General features: G+C 44.5%; 1 protein-coding gene across 5 annotated transcripts in view; it reads right to left on the reverse strand.

The window, feature by feature from the left end:
* The window catches only part of LOC106612708 (spectrin beta chain, non-erythrocytic 4), a 75,800-nt gene that overhangs the window by 52,396 nt on the left and 3,164 nt on the right, over window positions 1-20,240 (reverse strand). For all 5 annotated transcript variants that reach the window (XM_014214137.3, XM_014214139.3, XM_014214135.3 and 2 more), the window contains exons 2-14: window positions 13,415-13,588; window positions 12,640-12,791; window positions 11,520-11,693; window positions 6,102-6,193; window positions 5,829-5,909; window positions 5,614-5,729; window positions 5,269-5,381; window positions 4,304-4,491; window positions 2,839-2,956; window positions 2,470-2,628; window positions 1,878-2,180; window positions 1,477-1,627; window positions 154-1,024 (exon numbers count right to left, since the gene is read on the reverse strand). In XM_014214137.3, coding sequence (XP_014069612.3) covers window positions 154-1,024; window positions 1,477-1,627; window positions 1,878-2,180; window positions 2,470-2,628; window positions 2,839-2,956; window positions 4,304-4,491; window positions 5,269-5,381; window positions 5,614-5,729; window positions 5,829-5,909; window positions 6,102-6,193; window positions 11,520-11,693; window positions 12,640-12,791; window positions 13,415-13,565 — 2,669 coding nt within the window. In that variant the 5' untranslated portion in view covers window positions 13,566-13,588. The remainder of the gene's footprint in view (window positions 1-153; window positions 1,025-1,476; window positions 1,628-1,877; window positions 2,181-2,469; window positions 2,629-2,838; window positions 2,957-4,303; window positions 4,492-5,268; window positions 5,382-5,613; window positions 5,730-5,828; window positions 5,910-6,101; window positions 6,194-11,519; window positions 11,694-12,639; window positions 12,792-13,414; window positions 13,589-20,240) is intronic.

Below are 20,240 nucleotides of genomic sequence, written 5' to 3' on the forward strand. Positions count from 1 at the left end.
ATTATGACAATGCTATGACAGTGTTATGTCGCCCTTATGAGGGGAGGGTTCAAGCAACGGATTCCCGAAAAACGCATGACTAACTTTAGAACTAAAAGCATGACTTAAATCGAACATTCTCCCTATGATCTCCACCCCAGACGGGAGCTGTACCTGTGGGCTATGACCTCCACATCCTCCAGCCTCTCTGGAACCTCCATCTTGTTGAGCCACTGCTCCTTCTCGTCGATCCACACCTCGCAGGCGTTGACCTCACTGAACATGAGGTAGACGGCCAGCGCATCGTGCAGCCACTGCTGCCTCAGAACGGCCACCTCGGCCACCTCGGCGTACAGCTGCTCCGCCTCGCCCATCCTCGACTGCACCTCGTCCAGCTCCCGGTAGTGCAGTGGCAGCGCCACCATGTGTTTGCGCAGAGTTACCACGTGCATCCGGTGCTTGTCCACGGCCTCGCACACACCCCGGTGCTTCTTGAGCAGTGACTGGGTGGAGTACTCATCGTGGCCAAAGTCCTCGCTGGAAACCAGGCGGTAGGCGTCCTGCAGCCAGGCCAGCAGGTCGTCCGTCTCTGTGCTGAACTGGAAGAAATTGAGTGCCTCCTGCAGGTGGCCCAGTCTCTGCGCGGCCTGGTCCTCCAGCCTCTTCCACTCCCCTTTCACCTCCATGATGCGCTCCTGGATGCCCCCTGTGCCAAAACTCTTCTCCATCAGGATCTGCTTGCCCTTCTTCATGGTCTGCTGGAGGAGGGAGCGGTGGGCCAGCAGCTCCCCAGCCAGGGTCTTGTGTTTCTGCAGCAGCCGCAGCACGCTGCTCAGGTCCTTGCCGCATGTCTGGGTGACCAGGATGGAGCTCTTCTCACGGATCCAGGCCTCGGACTCCTCCACCTCCTGGAAGAAGGCCCAGAGGTGCTGAGACTCCTCCAGCTCCGAGCGCCGCTTGGCCGCCAGCTGCTTGAGCTCCTCCAGGCAGGTGCTGACATGGTTGACCCGGTTGCAGATCACCTGGGGGTCACAGGGCTGGTAGCCTGGGAAGGAGAGAGAATAGGGGACAGGGGACAGGGGAGAGCACTCAATATACATGTCTGTATTAGAGATGTATATGGGGGACTGTATCTAAACACTCAATGAACTTTGCATGTAAACAAAACCCTATTACTGATATAAAATGAGCATGTTTTCCAAAATAACTATGTCAAATCCACAAAATTGAAATAACCTTCACTTTGTACTGTAAATGGATCTTCAGAAAATATGTTGTGGAAAGTCATGCTTGCCCTCTTGTGGGTCTCTCTGGAAGTGCCATGGCCAACTTCACCACTCAACGTACAGTAAACTATACTCCTACACACTCTTAATACAAAACATTCGTTTTTTTTAACTGTGCATTTTTCCAGGACCAAAATCACCAAGTTGTTATCAAAGCACATTCCACTTCTCACTAAAGCTGATCTGTGAACATAGCCATCTGATGTCTTACCTTCGATGGTGGTGAATATGAGAGCGGCTGAGTTAAGGGTCTGCACCCTATCTGCCTGCGCTGTGATGTCAGCTTCCTGGAGGCTGTGTTTCTGCAGCAGGTCGTCCACCTGCAGCAGATGCTTGCCGAAGTCTTTGGACAGGAGCTGGACCTGTGGTGAGAGGGACCTTGGTCACCTTCCTGACACTCAGCAGTGCTTCCACTGACCAGCCTGCCTATACTAAAACTTAAAAGTCAACGTCTCAAGGATTTCTCGCTGTTTTTTCATGTACTGTGTCTCCACATTATCATTTCATGTGCACACAAATGTCAACCCACAGTCTATGCTGTTGAGTCGACACAATTTAGAGACAGTATAGTGTTCATATAACGTAAAATGCATGACAAAATACTTGTCTCACCTGCATGTCCTCCATCCAGTCGATCATATAGACCATGTCCTGGAAGGTCTTCTGCAGAGCCAGGTTCTTCTCCAACCGGGCCTTCCTCCCCACCACCAGCTCCTTCAGCAGGCTCCACTGGCCCAGGATGTTCTCCTTGCGGGCCGAGATGCGCCGGATGTCGTAGTAGCCCTCCGTCTCCATCTCCCCAGCCAGCTCCACCACCACCCCGATGCGCTCCTCGTACGACGAGATGTCCGCCTCAATGGCCTCGTGCTTCTTCATGGCGGCCTCCACCGCTGGCAGGTCGTAGCCAAAGTTATCCTGGTGGGACGGGACATTCAGTCAGGCAGAGGATCACTTAACTACAGGCAGGTGATTGTGGAAGGGTTTACTCAGTCAGGGCAATGCAGTCATATGAAAAATCTTAATATACCATTTAAAAGTCATTCATGTTATACAATACTTTGCCATTGGCTCTTAAAAGACATTCTAAAGACATTTAATTCTCAATCCACAGCTACATTATAAGACTATTGCTATAAGACTGTTAGGATATGGCCCCTTTCTGATATGTTAGAGACACTAGTCACTGTGGCCCTGCGGTCCCTACCTGAGACACGAGGCGCTGGTTCTCGTTGAGCCACGCCTGTCTCATGGTGGTTTTGTGGTCAAACCGCTGGGCCAGCAGCTCCAGCTTCTCCTGGCGAATCAGCTCCTGACGTAGGGCCACGCCTCTCTCATGCTCCGCCTTCTCCAGCCTCTCCCACGCCTAGCCAAATGAAAAACAGAGGAAAATGTACCCATAATGCTGCATGATAACAAACATAAAGAGGAGTAATTTGCACTGATTTGCTACATTTTAAAGAACCTGACACTGATAAAGAAGGATTTTATATTTGCCAAGACATGTCCAGCTATTGCATTATCTGTTCAGGCATTTGAGACACTCCTTATTCCCACTTATACCAGTATTCATTACCTTATTGATATCAGAGATGAGTTTCCCTTCATGAGGCACGTATGGTTTCTGGTTGTTAGCTCTGAGCTTGCTTTGGATAGTAAAGAGGAGCACCTCCAGGTTCCCCTTCTCCTGGAACCTAGCACAAGACAGAAAGTGTGTTTCACAAATATCCTGATATACAGTACTTTGCACAAGGTGGGATCCGTTTGAAATGTAAAATCACAGGTGTCAAATCCTAGATCCTGTACCTTAAAATAACCATCTGCTCAAAAATTGATAAAAGATGTGCATTTTTTCCTATTATTACGTTACTAGGGTTGTGGCGGTCATGGAATTTTGGATGACGGTTATTGGTCAGCCAAATGACCGCGGTCACCGTTATAATCGTTTGAATAGCAAACACGTTCTCCTTTCCTCCTGTCCTGACTGTGTGCTGCTGCAGGGAGGGGCCATTCCCTAGGCAACCAAAGACTTGTTTGCTACAACACTTTGCTTGTTTCAGCAAGGAGCAACAAAGTTGCATCACGTTGTAAAGAGTCCACGTTACCGCGGAAACGGACACAACTGCACGAATGCCCGGCCGCCCGTCTTCGGTCAGCTGTTCGTTCCACACAAAAAAAACGGTTATGACGGTTATTTCCTTTTCATGACGGTCTTCATCCATAATCGTCGGTTACACAATCATACAGTCATTGTGCCAGCCCTGTAAGTTAACCTACTCATCAATATTTTCTCTGTGACACTGCCTGCAGGCTTGACCTTCACCGCAAAGGCATTCATTATTACATGTGGCCTAGCTCCACACACTGTATAATTGTAACCTAATTCTAAATAATAAGTGGTCATCACTGAGCAGATTTCAGAGTCATATGATGACCACCTCTGGCCATCGAAGGCTGCCAAGGCAACTAGGCTGGGTGAGAAACCAGGTAAGGCCTCAGAGTTACTAGTCACCAGAGGAGATGTCTATCCTCTAGCCACAGAGAGAAAGGGCCTGGTGACACATTGGGTGTCACATCACTTAGATCCAGTCCCTTTTGGTCAAATATGGCATGAGTCACATGGCACGGCTAACTGGGTGCTCAATTACGCCAGACATGCCAACTTGGGGCCTCATGATGGGCCTCATGCTAGTACTACTGTGCCCACACCTATCAAGGTGTAGGTTTTAGTTGAATACTGCAACAGTTATGGTATATACCACACATCAAATGGGAATCAGATAAATCAAAAGCATTTGTCTGGGGGCATTCTCTGAGAAAATAACATCAAACTATAAGCTATAAGAACTATAAAACGATGAAACTATTGACTCAAGCTAAATCCTGTCCTAAACCTAAAGCAACCAAAATTATTTAGTGATAATTTGTATAAAACAAAAGTTTAAAACCCTCTGGTGTATGAATAGGACCACTATAGATTGAAAAAGAATTGATGCAATATAATTAATGCTTTTATGTTTCATTGCACAGCGTTGACTTACTTGATGGGCTTCTCGATGGTGCAGTAGGTGGTGAAGGCTTGAAGCTGTTGCTGGACACCCGTTAAGGAGTTGGCAAACTTCTGGTTGCTGATGATGCCTATGGTCTTCTCGATCCACTCCAGGAGCTCCGAGGCCAGAGCCTCATATCGATCGATCATCTTCTGACCATCAATGGCATTGTCCAACACCTGTATAACACATAAACATTTAGCATTGATGGATATTACATAGGAGTGACTTAATTCATAACTTTTGTTTATTAGCATTTGATAATGGATTGAATCGTTATCGGTTTGTTTTCACCTACACAACTATACTCATGTGTGCAAAACATACAGTATGATATACACTACCGTTCAAAGGTTTGGGGTCACTTAGAAATGTCCTTGTTTTTAAAAGAAAACCACATTTTTTTATCCTTTAAAATAACAGCAAATTGATCAGAAATGCAGTGTAGACATTCTTAATGTTGTAAATGGCTACTGTAGCTGGAAACAGCTGATTTTTGATGGAATATCTACATAGGCGTACAGAGGCCCATTATCAGCAATCATCACTCCTGTGTTCCAATGGCACGTTGTGTTAGCTAAGCCAAGTTTATCATTTTAAAAGGCTGTTGTCCTGATTAAAGAAGCAATAAAACTGACCTTCTTTAGACTAGTTGAGTATCTGGAGCATCAGCATTTGTGGGTCCGATTACAGGCTCAAAATGGCCAGAAACAAATAACTTTCTTCTGAAACTCGTCAGTCTATTCTTGTTCTGAGAAATGAAGGCTATTCCATGCGAAAAATTGCCAAGAAACTGAAGATCTCGTACAACGCTGTGTACTACTCCCTTCACAGAACAGCGCAAACTGGCCCTAACCAGAATAGAAAGAGGAGTGGGAGGCCCCGGTGCACAACTGAGCAAGAGGACAAGCACATTAGAGTGTCTAGTTTGAGAAAGTGTGTCAGCATTCTCCTACCTTTCCCACTCTCTTGCCCTCTACTCGAAGGGCTTTCATCTTGGAGAAGTAATGATAGTAGGACACAACATAGGTTATTATCGACTTCTCATCTGGGTTCTCCGTATTCACGTCTGCAGAGTCACACAGGAAGGACAACAATACACAAACACTTACAGCACACATATACAATATAACATAATCACACCTTGACATGAAATCCTTTCAGTAGTGTAAAATATAAACTATGGTCACTGTCGCTGAAAATCTGTGAAGGTTTGCAAGTTTGAGATATATGTTACCAAATGTCCATGAACTGTTGAGGAGGTTGTCTATCCGCTATTTCAATTCTCTGTGCGGTCTTACCTTCAGGGTCCAGGAGTTTGGTGAGCCCCAGGTTCTGCTCAGCAATGTTGAAGGCTTGCTGGAGGTTGTGTGTGGCATTTGACCGGATCAGCTTATGGAATTCAATCAAATCAGGCCTGTAGTAATGCAACGTAGGTCATTTAGTTCACTTTCTATATGGTCACATAAATACATGTTTTAAAACGTAAAGACTTGCTTGTTTAGCCAATGCTGACCTGTGTCGGTGAATGAGAGCGTTAAAGGCGAGACCATCTCTCCAGCAGGTGGTGAAGTTCTGGATGTGGACCTCAGAGTACCTGTGGGACAGTTGACACAGAACACACTCACAACTATTGGTCCAACACATATATGCTATCCAACTAAAGACATTGCATGTAACAGCAGTAGTAAAACAACTGTCAACATCCTTAAAGACATGTATGGAAAGTGGAAACTGTTCACAAAGGTTGACGTTCAATTTTGGCTTTTGGTTAAATGAAGACATTCACCCAGCAGTTTTCATCTGGCACCAGAGTAGCAGGGCATCCTTTGCCGACCGCGTCTCCCTGTTGTCGTCACACTCAATCTTAATCACCTGGATCTGTATGCACAGGGAGTGAGACCAGACGACAAACAACCTTGGTCAAGGAAACCAGCCTCAAAACTGTCCTCAGTTCAGTAAGATCACCAGATTGCTGATCAGTTTCAAACACACTGAACACAAAACCCGGTTCCTTTCAACAGCCACACCAGGAGTGTATTCATTACACCGATTCTGTTGCAAACAGTTTGGGCTGTTTCAAAACGCTTTGCAACAGAAGCCGTTTACTCTAAACGGAAAACGTTTTGCAACGAAAACAAGAGTTTCTAATGGACATATTCAAGTAGGTTCCTCCCTCCCCATTTCATTCCATTTGCTCTGTTTGGCTCTTAAATAGTAAACGGTTTCTTTTGCAAGACGTAATGAATACACCCAAATAGTCACACAACTGCATTGCATGTCTCGTCACTAACTCGCACACAGACATGTGCCTGTCATGTTAGGAGAAAGGCCACAGAATCATGACAACATCACTGTGCGCACACATCTATGACAGCCATTGGCCCAATCATGTCACGGTGACATGATACATATTAATGGGAGGGTTGACACCCTAGTATCTGCTAGACCACCCATGTCAACAAATCGCACCTCATCCACACACATACATGCTCACTCACACTGGAATGCAACTGGAGGCTTATAGGACTCTACTGCATGTATACACGGTTTAGTCTCCACCTACAGCGAACGGTTATTTGTGATTTAATTATGGTAGGATAAACACTACTAATTACAAGGAGAACGACTAGTCATTGTCTAACTCAGGGGTCGGCAACCCAAAATGTTGAAAGAGCCATATTGGACCAAAAAAAACAAAAAACAAATCTGTCTGGAGCCGCAAAAAATGAAAAGCCTTATATAAGCCTTATAATGAAGGCAACACATGCTGTAAGTGTCTATATTAGCTATATTAGCCTACTATCAAAATGATAAGTAGGGTACAAATACATAATGAGCATTCATGATTAAACGTTTATTTTACCTGCAGCGCATCCTGGAGAGAATGACGCACCATGTGACTATTCTGCTGTACGATGGTGCTTTAAGTTTAACTTCCATTATAATATTAATGTATTATGTTTCGTTGCATTGATGAAATTATAGAAATACAATACAGAAATCCGATTTTTGATGTCATTTTTATTTTAGGATTCGAAAAAACAACAACAAAATGTGCAACGTGCATAATAGGCCTCCTGTAATTTCAGACCTCCCCAAGGAAATAAAATGCTTTTCAATCCTCAATAATACAATACAATCCTCTTCTCTTTTCCCCCTTATCTGGGCAACAGACAGAGTGCAATAAAACAGCAGCCTTTTGAAAAGGTAAAGTATATCAAATTAAAATAATACAGTTTAAGTTCGATTTCTGTGCATTATCCTCTTCTCTTTAGTTTTCTGCAAATGTGCAAGGGTAAAATGCAGCAGCACCCTCTTCTCTTTTGACACGCACAATACAATGCAGCCATCCTCGGACCTGAGCAACAAAACACAATAATATCCCTATGTGTCATTCCAAATATATACTGACAAAAATCAGAAATCACTTTATAAAAACAGCCACTTTGTTACTAAATATGTGCCTATGACAGGATTGTGTTCTTACCCGTTTAATGTGACTTCTGTTTTCGGACATCACTGGACAGCTTCTCAACATCGGGCATGTAAGATGTAACTTTAATCTTCACGCAGGACTGCAAGCTCTCATCTGTGAGGCGGGTGCGGTATTTGGATTTTATGTAGTTCATGTTTGAGAATATCTGCTCGCACAGGTATGTTGATCCAAAGATGGATAATACTCCAAATGCATATTTCTTCATGTTCCTATAACTGTCAGGAAGAATGGAAATGTCTTTCCACGTACTCTTTTTGTTATTTGACAACTTCTCATTACAAAGCAAACATGCAGGCAATCCTTCCACATTGGCAATGAAAGCAAATGATTCGGTCCAAGAACTGTGGAATCCTCTGTTCTCCTCAGCTATCTTTCTCTTTTTCCCTTTGGGATCCATGGCCCATGACACACCCGCCGGTTTGTTTGCAACAGCCACCTGTCTGACACTACGCCGAGCTGAAAGAAACGTGTGTCGCAGGCTATGACGTAAATCTTCGTTGACAGAAATGTTGAAATTAAATATTTATTATACACATTTTTACAGCATTGGATAATAAATTATATTAAAACAAAAAATATATTCACACCATCTTTTCCATTTTCATATTTTTGAAAAAGCTCCAGGGAGCCACTAGGGCGGCGCTAAAGAGCCGCGGGTTGCCGACCCCCGGTCTAACTGAACAACTACAGTTCAAATGAACTGCTGCCTAAAACCAAACTGACTTTTCACAAGAGCCAATAAGGACATTCCATCTCTAAAAATGTACCTTATCTGCTCATACTTCAGATCAGGCAGATTTTAAATAGCCTTGATCGCAGTGCATATCATCCAACAGTAAACAAGATGCTTGAGAGAAACAAACCATCTGGCAGTGACATAGAGGCATACATCACGCAGGTCACAATTAGGTAGCATGAACACAACGACACTGAGCGAAGCAACTAGAAAGGATAGTGAAGTTACTAACTGTAATGGAGGTGTCAAGTGTTTATTAGAGTCTTAAAATCGGCTCCTGGAGATCATATACCTCCTGGAGGCCTCTATTCCTCCTTTCCTTTCCTCTCTTTCCCCCCTTTCTCTCGCTGTGTCTGCTGCCTGCTGCAGTGGCTAGGCCTTACCTGCTGACTGGGCAAAGTCACCTGAAACAGTCCAAGGGTAGGGGATGGGTGGAAGAGAGGGAGAGAGAAATGAATAGAGAGAAAGAAAGAGAGAGGGAAACAGAAAGGGAGGAGAGACGTAGTAAACTAAAAGAGTGTGAGGAGAGAGGGATGAGACAACCACAAACGGTTGACAGAGAAGGAAGGAGGAGTGGCAGAGAGAGAAGGGGGGGAGGTGGGGGAGGAGAATAGGTGCTGACTGCATCTTGCCCTGCCCGGAGCCCCACCCCTTGCTCCCTAAAGCACAAATCAGTTTCCAATAACGCGCTCCTCCTCTTTCACTGCATGCAAAATTTAAGAGGCCATCGACTCACTGGCTCCACAGACGGTGCAGTAGAATGGGATGCCGGCCAAAAGTGCCCCAGCCAACCTGTAATCACTGTTAGAAGGCAGAGCGATAAGCTATGCTATGCTAACCTCTCCTCCTGACTCCATAGGCACCACTAGCCTATGTCCCTGAATCATATTTACAGAGTGACGCTGATTTGAATAATGCAAGACATGCGTTAATGCTGAGACCGCCACTGTCCTGAAGCGACAACAAAAGCCAAACGATTTTGTGCTACTTACATGCCTGTCACTTGTCTGTGGTATCGCGTCCTGTAAGGCCTTGTGACCATTGATGCGTATGTCTCTGAGGCGGATGTCAGACAGTATGTCCCTGTTTGAGATCCAACTACGATCAGGACCAGAGTGACATTCAAGCTTTGCTAGTAACGTCACACAGTGACGATGCGGAATGTTTCAGGGCTTCTCCATACAGTCTTTTGGCCAGTCTATAAATCAGTCTGATTTCTGCCCTTTCTCTCCTAAATTAAGACAGTGCTGAAACCAGCATGCCTGTCAAAATCATGACAATAATATACACTGAATGTTGGCCTAATTCTGTTTACCGCTGGGACACAAGAAGTGGATACCTTTATCCAACAGTGCTAAATCTGTCTTAGCTCAAAGACTGATGAAAAAGAGTGACAAAAAGTAGGATATGACTTTGTTTTTGTGTTTCAAGGTGTATTACAACCTCATCCCCAGGCTATTGCGCACAGCGCATATAAGCCTGGGCTATCAACGATTCAAAGTTGGCATTAGTGCAGCGTTTCCCAAATTAGGTGTTGCACCTGATTTTAAAATGGGTTCGCGAGAGAAACTCTTGATTTTTTTTTATGCGCTTGGTTTATAGAACCGGGGTTACGTCAGTAACCTCTGATAGCTGCTAGATGCGGTTGTAGTAAACAAAGCGGTTTCTGTTTTCTTCGTACAAATGTGACTCTATGTTTTGAACCGTTTAAGGCCACAAGTCAAGCAGGACTTATTAGAACAGAGTGGACAAGACCAGGCACTAATTCAATGATGATGTTCTTCTCTACACAGAAGATCATACACAATTATTGCCTGATGATCTTCTGAACTTCCCAATACCTTTCTGAGGGTTTTCAGTCACTTTAAACCATACTTCCTTCAGAAATACTATCAAAAGTACTGTCAGACTGATTTGTAATAGACTGTCATAGCCCCAATTAAAAAAGTAAACATTGGCCGTTGATTACATCCCTTTTTTTACATAAAAAAATAAATAAAAATGATTTAACCTTTATTTAACTAGGCAAGTCAGTTAAGAACAAATTCTTATTTACAATGACGGCCTACCCCGGCCAAACCCAGACGACGCTGGGCCAATTGTGTGCCGTCCTAAAGGGACTCCCAATCACGGACAGATGTGATGCAGCCTGGATTCGATCCAGGGACTGCAGTGACGCCTCTTGCACTGAGATGCAGTGCCTCAGAGAGCTGCCCCACTTGGAGCCCCCACATGGTGGGGTCGCACATTTTTTTTTAAATATCAAAATGGGGTCACGGGCCAAATCAAGTTTGGGGACCACTGCCTTAGTAGGAGTGTCCATAGAATTCTATGGGCGTGACCTACTGAGTAAAGTACTTGTCGTCATTTAATTTTTGCGAATCACACGACAGAGGCATGGGGAGGGTTAGGGGGAAGGTGTTGTGGGAGACTAAGCTAATCCCTATGCGCCGGGAGTTTCTCCCGGTCATTCTGTATTGGCTAAAGAAGGCTAAGTTTGATGCGTTGATCCACCAGACTCTTCCTGACTATTTGGGCGGAAGTGACTGGAGACGAAATTAGATGTATTAGAACTGCAGCAGATTGGCTATGATGTCATGCGCCAGTCAGAAACAGGAGTTTGTAGAAACAACGATGTACACCCCCATAAGCTTCATCATCCACATGCTGACTGAGTTCACAAGTACCCCACAGGGACAAAGATGGAATAGAGCTACACAGCACTAGAACATACCGTCCCCAACATGAGACACACCCTGGCCTGCAGGAACTGGAAGCCAAGAATACCTCAGAAGAGGTTAAGCTAGCAGCAGGTCTTAAGTACAATCCCAACAGGGGACAGGAACGTCCCCACAGGAGTTGGCTGCATGACAAATATATATATTTTTTTATGTAAATCCAAAATACAACCACAACAGAAGCCACAGAGACAGACAACACCATGCACCAGGACGGGTGGGCTAGGTCACTACCTGGAAGCGAAGGATGATGGTCCAGATGAGGCCAAGGGTGAGGCGGTGGTTGCCGTCGACGATGTCGTGAGAGCCGACGTTCTCCAGGTGGACCCTCTGCTCCTTGAGGAACTGCAGGGCCTTGTCCACGTTCTCCAGGCAGTGGATACGCATGCGACCCCGCGTGGGCCTCGGCTAGGGGAGGGAGGGATGGGGGAGGGAATGGGGGAGGGAGGGAAGGGTGAGAGAACAGCGAGATATGGAGTTAGAGGGAATGAGAGAGGGAACAAGAGTGGAATGGTGAGAGGAGTTGTCACGTCCTGACCAGTATAAGGGGTTATTTGTTATTGTAGTTTGGTCAGGACGTGGCAGGGGTGTGTTTGTTTAGAGTGTTTCGGGGTTTGTTGGGCTATGTTCTTATTTAAGAGGGGTGTTTTTTTAGAGTGTTTCGGGGTTTGTTGGGTTATGTTCTTGTTAGTCTATTTCTATGTTAGTTCTAGTATGTCTATTTCTATGTGGTGTTTGTTGGGTTGACCTTCAATTGGAAGCAGCTGCTCCTAGTTGCTTCTAATTGAAGGTCCTATTTAAGAGGGGTGTTTTTCTATGGGATTTTGTGGGTAGTTGTTTCGTGTATAGCTGTATGCCTTACAGGACTGTTTGTCGTCGTTGTTTTTGTATACGTGTGTTTTGTTTTGTTTTTCCTTCTTTCTGCCAAATAAAAAGAAGATGAGTATACACATTCCCGCTGCATTTTGGTCCACTTTATACGACGGCCGTGACAGGAGTAATGGTTGATTGGTCAAAGCAATCTGCAGGGGAAATACTGGCTTTGATCTCAATGCCTTTATATTAAGACAATATTATTCTCATTAAAAACACAATGGCAAAGAAAGTGTGCAAATGCTGTTCCCATCCAATTGTCAAACCCCATTATGCTGACTACTATTCTCATACGATTACAAATGACATATAGCTGCAGTGCTGACAACATTCATGAAACATTTAGACATGAATGAATAATATTTGGAACAAAAATAACTACAATGCAGAGCTCTTTGTTGAATAGTTTGCGCCTGTTCTCCTAGCATCTACTGACTGAAAGGTAGACTGAGGTTGGGAACCAGAGAATGTGTTGACCAACCAGCATCTCCCCAGACAGGACCTCCAGCAGCCTGGTGAGCATGTAGCCGTCCCGGAGGTCGTTGTAGAGGTCAGCGATTCGACAGGACACTCTTGCCAAGTGGGAGTTCACCCACTTAGTGAAGGTCTTCTTCTGGACAGCATCTCTCTCTTCTGTAGGAGAGATGAGATAAACACAGGGCTTACAGATGTAGGATCTTAATTTGAGCCAGTTTGCTACAGCAGGAAAATAAACCTGCAGCAACAGGAAATGTGAATTATTATGTGGAATTTAATGGACCTTTTTGTTGGGGTCTGACATTTTAAAGTTGAAATTACAAACTTTTTAAACCTGGAATACACTACAGGTTTGCATTTCCTGCTTTGCAGGAAAATTCTCAGCAACAAAAGAGTGATCAAATGAAGATCCTACATTTGTAGTTCATCAGGATAGAGCTCTGATCAGTGATGTAGTTACTAAACCTCACATCTGAGTTATTTCCTCAGTCACTACTGGTCCACTCAAGAGTCCGAGTCCAAGTCTGAGTCACCGCTGGTCCAGTCCGAGTCCTGGACTCAAGTACTATAGCACTGGCTCTGATATATCAACCATACCACCTTGTCAGTAGCCCCTGTATGATAGATCATGAATCAAGTCCTTCTACAAATTTGAACCTCCATCAGGTATATAGGGAGGTCTATAAAGCTTGTGTCTTTTGTGAGTGATGGAGCTGTGACTTAGACAGGTGAAGGTGCTCTTGTTCCTCTAGTCCAGTATAGTCTCTCTATCCACCCACCTGCCAAGGCCTTGATGCGGGAACACTCAAACAGTTTGGAGCTGGTGACCTCAGTTTCCCAGTGTCCCGAGCTGCTGGCCAGACGGGTGTTGTTGTTGTTGAGCTGGCGTTGGGCCTCCGCGTTGTCCAGGTCTGTGGAGGCATTGGCCATTGCGCCTGTTTCCCTGAGCGACCCTACAGACACACAGTGGGAGAGTTAGGTAGAGTACAGTACATTTAGGATGTGGATCACATGCACCCTTTATCACCCCCATAGAAACAAATTATACTATACAAAGGTAAATACATCATCTCGAACACCATGCAGGAAATCTGAATCACAACAACTGTGTATAAGGGAAAAGCGCATGCATGTTTTGATAGAGCTCCAGTCCACCAGGGAGGGCTATGAACAGTCATAGTTATCTACGATTTCTGAAGCACAAATCACGCATTGAATCAAACCCATTTGCTAATGTTAATGATAATTCCTCATTCACGACTCATCCGTTTACTTATCAAAAACATTTGTGATTCTCATTAATAATTTATCAACCATGACTAATCTGCATAACATACATAAATAGACGGAGTTTGGCACAATCTTCTTCCCTGATCATGTCTTATAAAAATAACTTTATTGAAACAACTGGCTCATATTGTGTCTCTTTCACATCAAGTGAGATGAGATCAGAGCAGTGCCGTCAGTAAACAGTACAATACATCAACCAAAGAGCTGCTGTACTTTCCCCCCATCCCTCTGGCTCTTTGTCATGTTACACTCATGTAAGTATGAATATGGACATGTAAAAGTGTAAGTGTGCAGGGAATCTCTGAGGGGAAAAATGGACTTTCTTTGCAATGGGAGACTGCAAAGAAAGTCAAGACGTGAAAGGCAGGAGTAAACACTAAATGACATGCTCAGCACTCTAAAAGGTTGAAATATTCTATTCTTGTTGGAAATCAAATTTCCAGAGGATTATGGAATTAAGATCATCATTCAATATGAAGCTGGGAGGGGTCTGTGTTACTGAAACTGTAAGGCTTGGGATCACGGCCGAGTGTGAATCATACCGTAACATTCGGGGGTCTCTATTTATTTCACAGGACTTCCTATTTTATGGGCCTAATATGACCTATAGCCGGGCACATTTTGGACTTCTAATCCCTTTTAAACATTGTGGTTTTGAAAGGTCTGTGTGATTAAAAGGTCTGTGTGATTAACGGGGGCTGAGCTAGACTGGTCTTTTATGTAAAAAAAAAAATGTCTGTAGAGTCCGAATAGTTTGAGCTATCTATGAAAAGTTGAGACTCTCACAAACATGGACATGTAACATGTTGTGCTCTATGGCGCTCACAAGCGACACAAAAGTCGTTAGAAGGCAAGAGGTTCTTCTACATAGAAGATCATTAGAAATCCCAGGACATGGTGTCTATAATACTGTAATAAGCTCACATAGTTGCTGTCACAAACTCCACACATTTGTCACTGACTAGTTGGATATTTATTTCCCAGTCAGCAAACCATTTCTGTACGTACAGCATTCATATAAATTCCTTTTATCAGGTTTTTGCTTTGGCAGACCTTTTATTATGACATTCAGCAAAACTCATGAATGCAACAGTTTATTTCAAATAGTTTTGTGTTCTATTTGTAGCCCTGGTTGTCTTGAAAATAATATGGTAAACACTTCATTGTGAGGATGAACATAAGGGCTCGACATGCAGATAAATAAAACAGACAAATGAAAAGCCAATGTCTCCTGGGATCTCGGGACTGATAGGGTTACGGTAAATATGGTAAACATGTATTACCTTTTAAGGGGGCATGAACACAACCAGTAATGTTTTCATCTGGTTGTCAAACAAATCACTTCAGAAAGTAAGCTACCTGCGCATGTTTGTCCACTGCAAAGTAATTCCAGCATCCAAACAGCGTACTGTGTACTCACCATTTAATGAATGGAAAGAGACATCTGTTACAAAACACTTGGCGATTGTCATTATTAGGCCTACACTCTTCTAGCCTGAATTAAAGAACCAATGCAGTCTTTTAATTGTATTTTTCAATCCTCACAATATTTTTCATTATTTATTTCCCTGAGCCTCCTTGGGCCCACTGAAATGCTCAGTCTGACTGTGTGGGTGTGGGCATACAAATGTGAATGTATCTACATACTGCCCTGATTGGCTGATAGAATCATCTGGAGCCCACCCCTTACCCATTCAAAAAGAACAACAAAAAAGGGACATGGTATTAAACCTGTCAGTTGGAGCTGGAGTTGGACCCTGAAAGTGACAAAGTTCCACAGGTGTGTTAGGCTACCTTGTTTTGTCATGAAAACAAAAGGCATACATCACACATGTTCATTTGCCATATCATTGTTGTACTGTTTTCAATAGGTCACCAAAAGATGCAGAAGATGCAGAACCAGAACATCCTGTTTGCATGGTGGGCTCTGGTACAGTAATTCACAACACCTAACACCTCAATCTCTACACCAGAGAAGAATTCCCAGGCAACAAGCCAGGTGCTCCAGTAGCGCTCTGTCTGTGACCTTCTCACTTCCTTCTTCCTGTCAGAGAGAAGCAGAGGTCCTTTGAGGAGCTATAGAACTGCCCTTTATTTAAGATGTATGGAAAGAATTATTTCAGGGATCTTTTGCTAAATATTCCAAGTGAACATATTTCTCTTCCTGAAAATCCCCCTCAAGCTTAATTACACGATCAAATGAACACATCTTGACAATCATCAAAGTGAAGCAGTTTGGTTTTGTTGTCAAAAATTTCAGCTCAAGGAATAGATACGAGAGTGACACCCTGACCCCAAGCTCTCATCCCTGTGTGAGGAGTTAGTGGCCAATACCCTATCGGCCATCTATTCATTGCAGAATTAATTGATTATCTACAGGGCAGACTATAGACCTCAGCGTCTCAGAGGCAGAACACCGTAAGTGTCACTTAGTATACAGTTGAAAAATGTGTGCAAGTTCGCTAGTGGGCTGGACATAGTTGATAATGCTGCAAGTTCGTTAGCGAGAGCTCAAGACAGACAGAGGGAGAGGGAACAACCTTTAATTTTCATATTTACCACTGTAGCAGGACAAAACTGCATTTTAAAAACTGCTTTCCCACCTGTAATACGCACACTAGCTGAGGGTCATGATCCATTAGAGTGTAATTATCTCTCTCTTTTCTTTTTCTCTCTCTCTCTCTCTCTCTCTCTCTCTCTCTCTCTCTATATATATCTCTCTCTCTCTCTATCTCTCTATATATATATATATATATATATATATATATATATACTGCTCAAAAAAATAAAGGGAACACTTAAACAACACAATGTAACTCCAAGTCAATCACACTTCTGTGAAATCAAACTGTCCACTTAGGAAGCAACACTGATTGACAATACATTTCACATGCTGTTGTGCAAATGGAATAGACAACAGGTGGAAATTATAGGCAATAAGCAAGACACCCCCAATAAAGGAGTGGTTCTGCAGGGGGTGACCACAGACCACTTCTCAGTTCCTATGCTTCCTGGCTGATGTTTTGGTCACTTTTGAATGCTGGCGGTGCTTTCACTCTAGTGGTAGCATGAGACGGTGTCTACAACCCACACAAGTGGCTCAGGTAGTGCAGCTCATCCAGGATGGCACATCAATGCGAGCTGTGGCAAGAAGGTTTGCTGTGTCTGTCAGCGTAGCGTCCAGAGCATGGAGGCGCTACCAGGAGACAGGCCAGTACATCAGGAGACGTGGAGGAGGCCGTAGGAGGGCAACAACCCAGCAGCAGGACCGCTACCGCCGCCTTTTTGCAAGGAGGAGCAGGAGGAGCACTGCCAGAGCCCTGCAAAATGACCTCCAGCAGGCCACAAATGTGCATGTGTCTGCTCAAACGGTCAGAAACAGACTCCACGAGGGTGGTATGAGGGTCCGACGTCCACAGGTGGGGGTTGTGCTTACAGCCCAACACCGTGCAGGACGTTTGGCATTTGCCAGAGAACACCAAGATTGGCAAATTCGCCACTGGCGCCCTGTGCTCTTCACAGATGAAAGCAGGTTCACACTGAGCACGTGACAGACGTGACAGAGTCTCGAGACGCCGTGGAGAACGTTCTGCTGCCTGCAACATCCTCCAGCATGACCGGTTTGGCGGTGGGTCAGTCATGGTGTGGGGTGGCATTTCTTTGGGGTGCCGCATCACCAGCGGTAGCCTGACTGTCATTAGGTACCGAGATGAGATCCTCAGACCCCTTGTGAGACCATACGCTGGTGCGGTTGGCCCTGGGTTCCTCCTAATGCAAGACAAGGCTAGACCTCATGTGGCTGGAGTGTGTCAGCAGTTCCTGCAAGAGGAAGGCATTGATGCTATGGACTGGCCTGCCCGTTCTCCAGACCTGAATCCAATTGAGCACATCTGGGACATCATGTCTCGCTCCATCCACCAACGCCACGTTGCACCACAGACTGTCCAGGAGTTGGCGGATGCTTTAGTCCAGGTCTGGGAGGAGATCCCTCAGGAGACCATCCGCCACCTCATCAGGAGCATGCCCAGGCATTGTAGGGAGATCATACAGGCACGTGGAGGCCACACACACTACTGAGCCTCATTTTGACTTGTTTTAAGGACATTACATCAAAGTTGGATCAGCCTGTAGTGTGGTTTTCCACTTTAATTTTGAGTGTGACTCCAAATCCAGACCTCCATGGGTTGATAAATTGGATTTCCATTGATTATTTTTGTGTGATTTTGTTGTCAGCACATTCAACTATGTAAAGAAAAAAGTATTTAATAAGATTATTTCTTTCATTCAGATCTAGGATGTGTTGTTTAAGTGTTCCCTTTATTTTTTTGAGCAGTGTATATATCGCAAGTGTTGTTGTACACAGCCATTCACAACCATCTAATACATCAAGAAATAAAGGTTAAGTCAGAAAGAAATTGCAACAAATATTGGACAACTAAGCAGCCATATGAGACATACAAAAGAAAATGTCAAAAAAGCCTCACAGACATTTATATGTCACCAGAGGGACCTCCACTATCAGCTTCTATAGAAGTATGAGCCCAACATACAGACATTCTGAAAAATATGAACGCAACACACCAATCAGGAGAGTATTCTCAATTCCAGAAACGAGGTCATTAGAAAATATAATATTTCAGGAAACAATTGGAAATGTACAGAAAATACATATCATACTGAGATCATACTGTGGTAGGCAGGTAGCCTAGTGGTTAGAGTGTTGGACTAGTAACCGAAAGGTTGCAAGATTGAATCCCTGAGCTGACAAGGTCAAAATATGTTGTTCTGCCCCTGAACAAGGCAGTTAACCCACTGTTCCTAGGCTGTAGTTGAAAATAAGAATTTGTTCTTAACTGACTTGCCTAGTTAAATAAAGGTAAAATACTGAGCTCATACTTACACATCTGTATCAGATTGGGTCAAAGGATTGACGCAATGCTCAGTGAAATTCATATTTACAGAAATCTTCTGTAACAATCACACCACAGATATGTGTGTGTGTGTGTGTGTGTGTGTGTGTGTGTGTGTGTGTGTGTGTGTGTGTGTGTGTGCGCGCGCGCGTCTATGAGTCTGATGTGTCACAGCTCAACGTGTTCCAGTTGGTTGTCTCATTCCCCAGCAGAATGTCCCCAGAATGCCTCCTACAGCAGCTCCAGAGACTGCACCCGGAGGCATCAGCAGTACAGCTCAAGAAGTTGGTGTGTCCTACAATCAGATACTACTTGAGCCACGAAACGGGTGGTACTGTTTGTCACATACTTACCGAACAACATCACCTTTATACAGAAAGACCCCACATGTCACAAAAATTAACACACTACCCACTTCCTTTTCAAGGGACCGCACACACATTATAATTCCATGGTCATGTACTGTATAGTGAAGGATGTCACGCTGACAGAAGGCCACCATACAGCCACAATGGTCGTCAATGCATTAAGGCTCCATCCAAACTGTCACACTGTCATATATGTCAAACGTATTGGCCTGTGCTGTTGCTAGCCCTAGGTCGCCCCGACAGGCCTTTCCTAGACCCACCACCTGGGGTCCCTCTAATAAGACAGTCTTTTAGCTTAAGGATCCCACTAACTGATGTGATGTGGTTCTTCCTGGTAAACAAACACAGCTGTCAGTGTCTCAGCGTGCCAGAGGCCCCTCTCGCATATCCAAGACGCTCCGCATGGAAACAACGACACTATTGCTCTCCAGCAATAATCCAGCCCACATACGCTTCTGCTGCTACGGGGACAATTCACTGACAATTCACTGACGAGTCTCATCTATCCGGGGTGCCTGACTGTTTCTGCCGTCAACAACAGCAGCCTACATAGCCTACATCTAGCTGGGTAACAGCTAGTGTGGTGATCAGGCTAGCCCTCAACAGATAATCCAATGACGATCAGACTAAAATGAAGCAATAACAGATTCTGGCAAACAAGGGACGACACAGGGTCCCATACATGTCCATGACACCTCCACAAGAGACACGACAAGGCAACATGCCTAAGCCCTTTGATCCCTCTGGTGCTGGGAGAAGGTCAGAGACAGTCGACTGCACCTTTGACAACACAATCACCATGGTGTAAGCATTGAACTTTAGTAAACACTGAGTCCTTACACCTTGTGCATAGTACAGGGCGGGAGAAGCCATGCTGTGGCCACAATTCAGACCACAAGAGTCTGCACATACATTCAGGATTGTCTTTATGGGTTAGTCTGGCCCTGATAATTTTCTGTGTCGCTGTGTTCTGCTGCTTCTGTTCTTTACAGACCGCCTCATCCCTTTATAGCTCAAACCAATTGGAGATACTGCAA

This window comes from Salmo salar, chromosome 09, assembly GCF_965601325.2.
Source record: "Salmo salar chromosome 09, fSalSal1, whole genome shotgun sequence".
Classification (NCBI taxonomy): domain Eukaryota; kingdom Metazoa; phylum Chordata; class Actinopteri; order Salmoniformes; family Salmonidae; genus Salmo; species Salmo salar.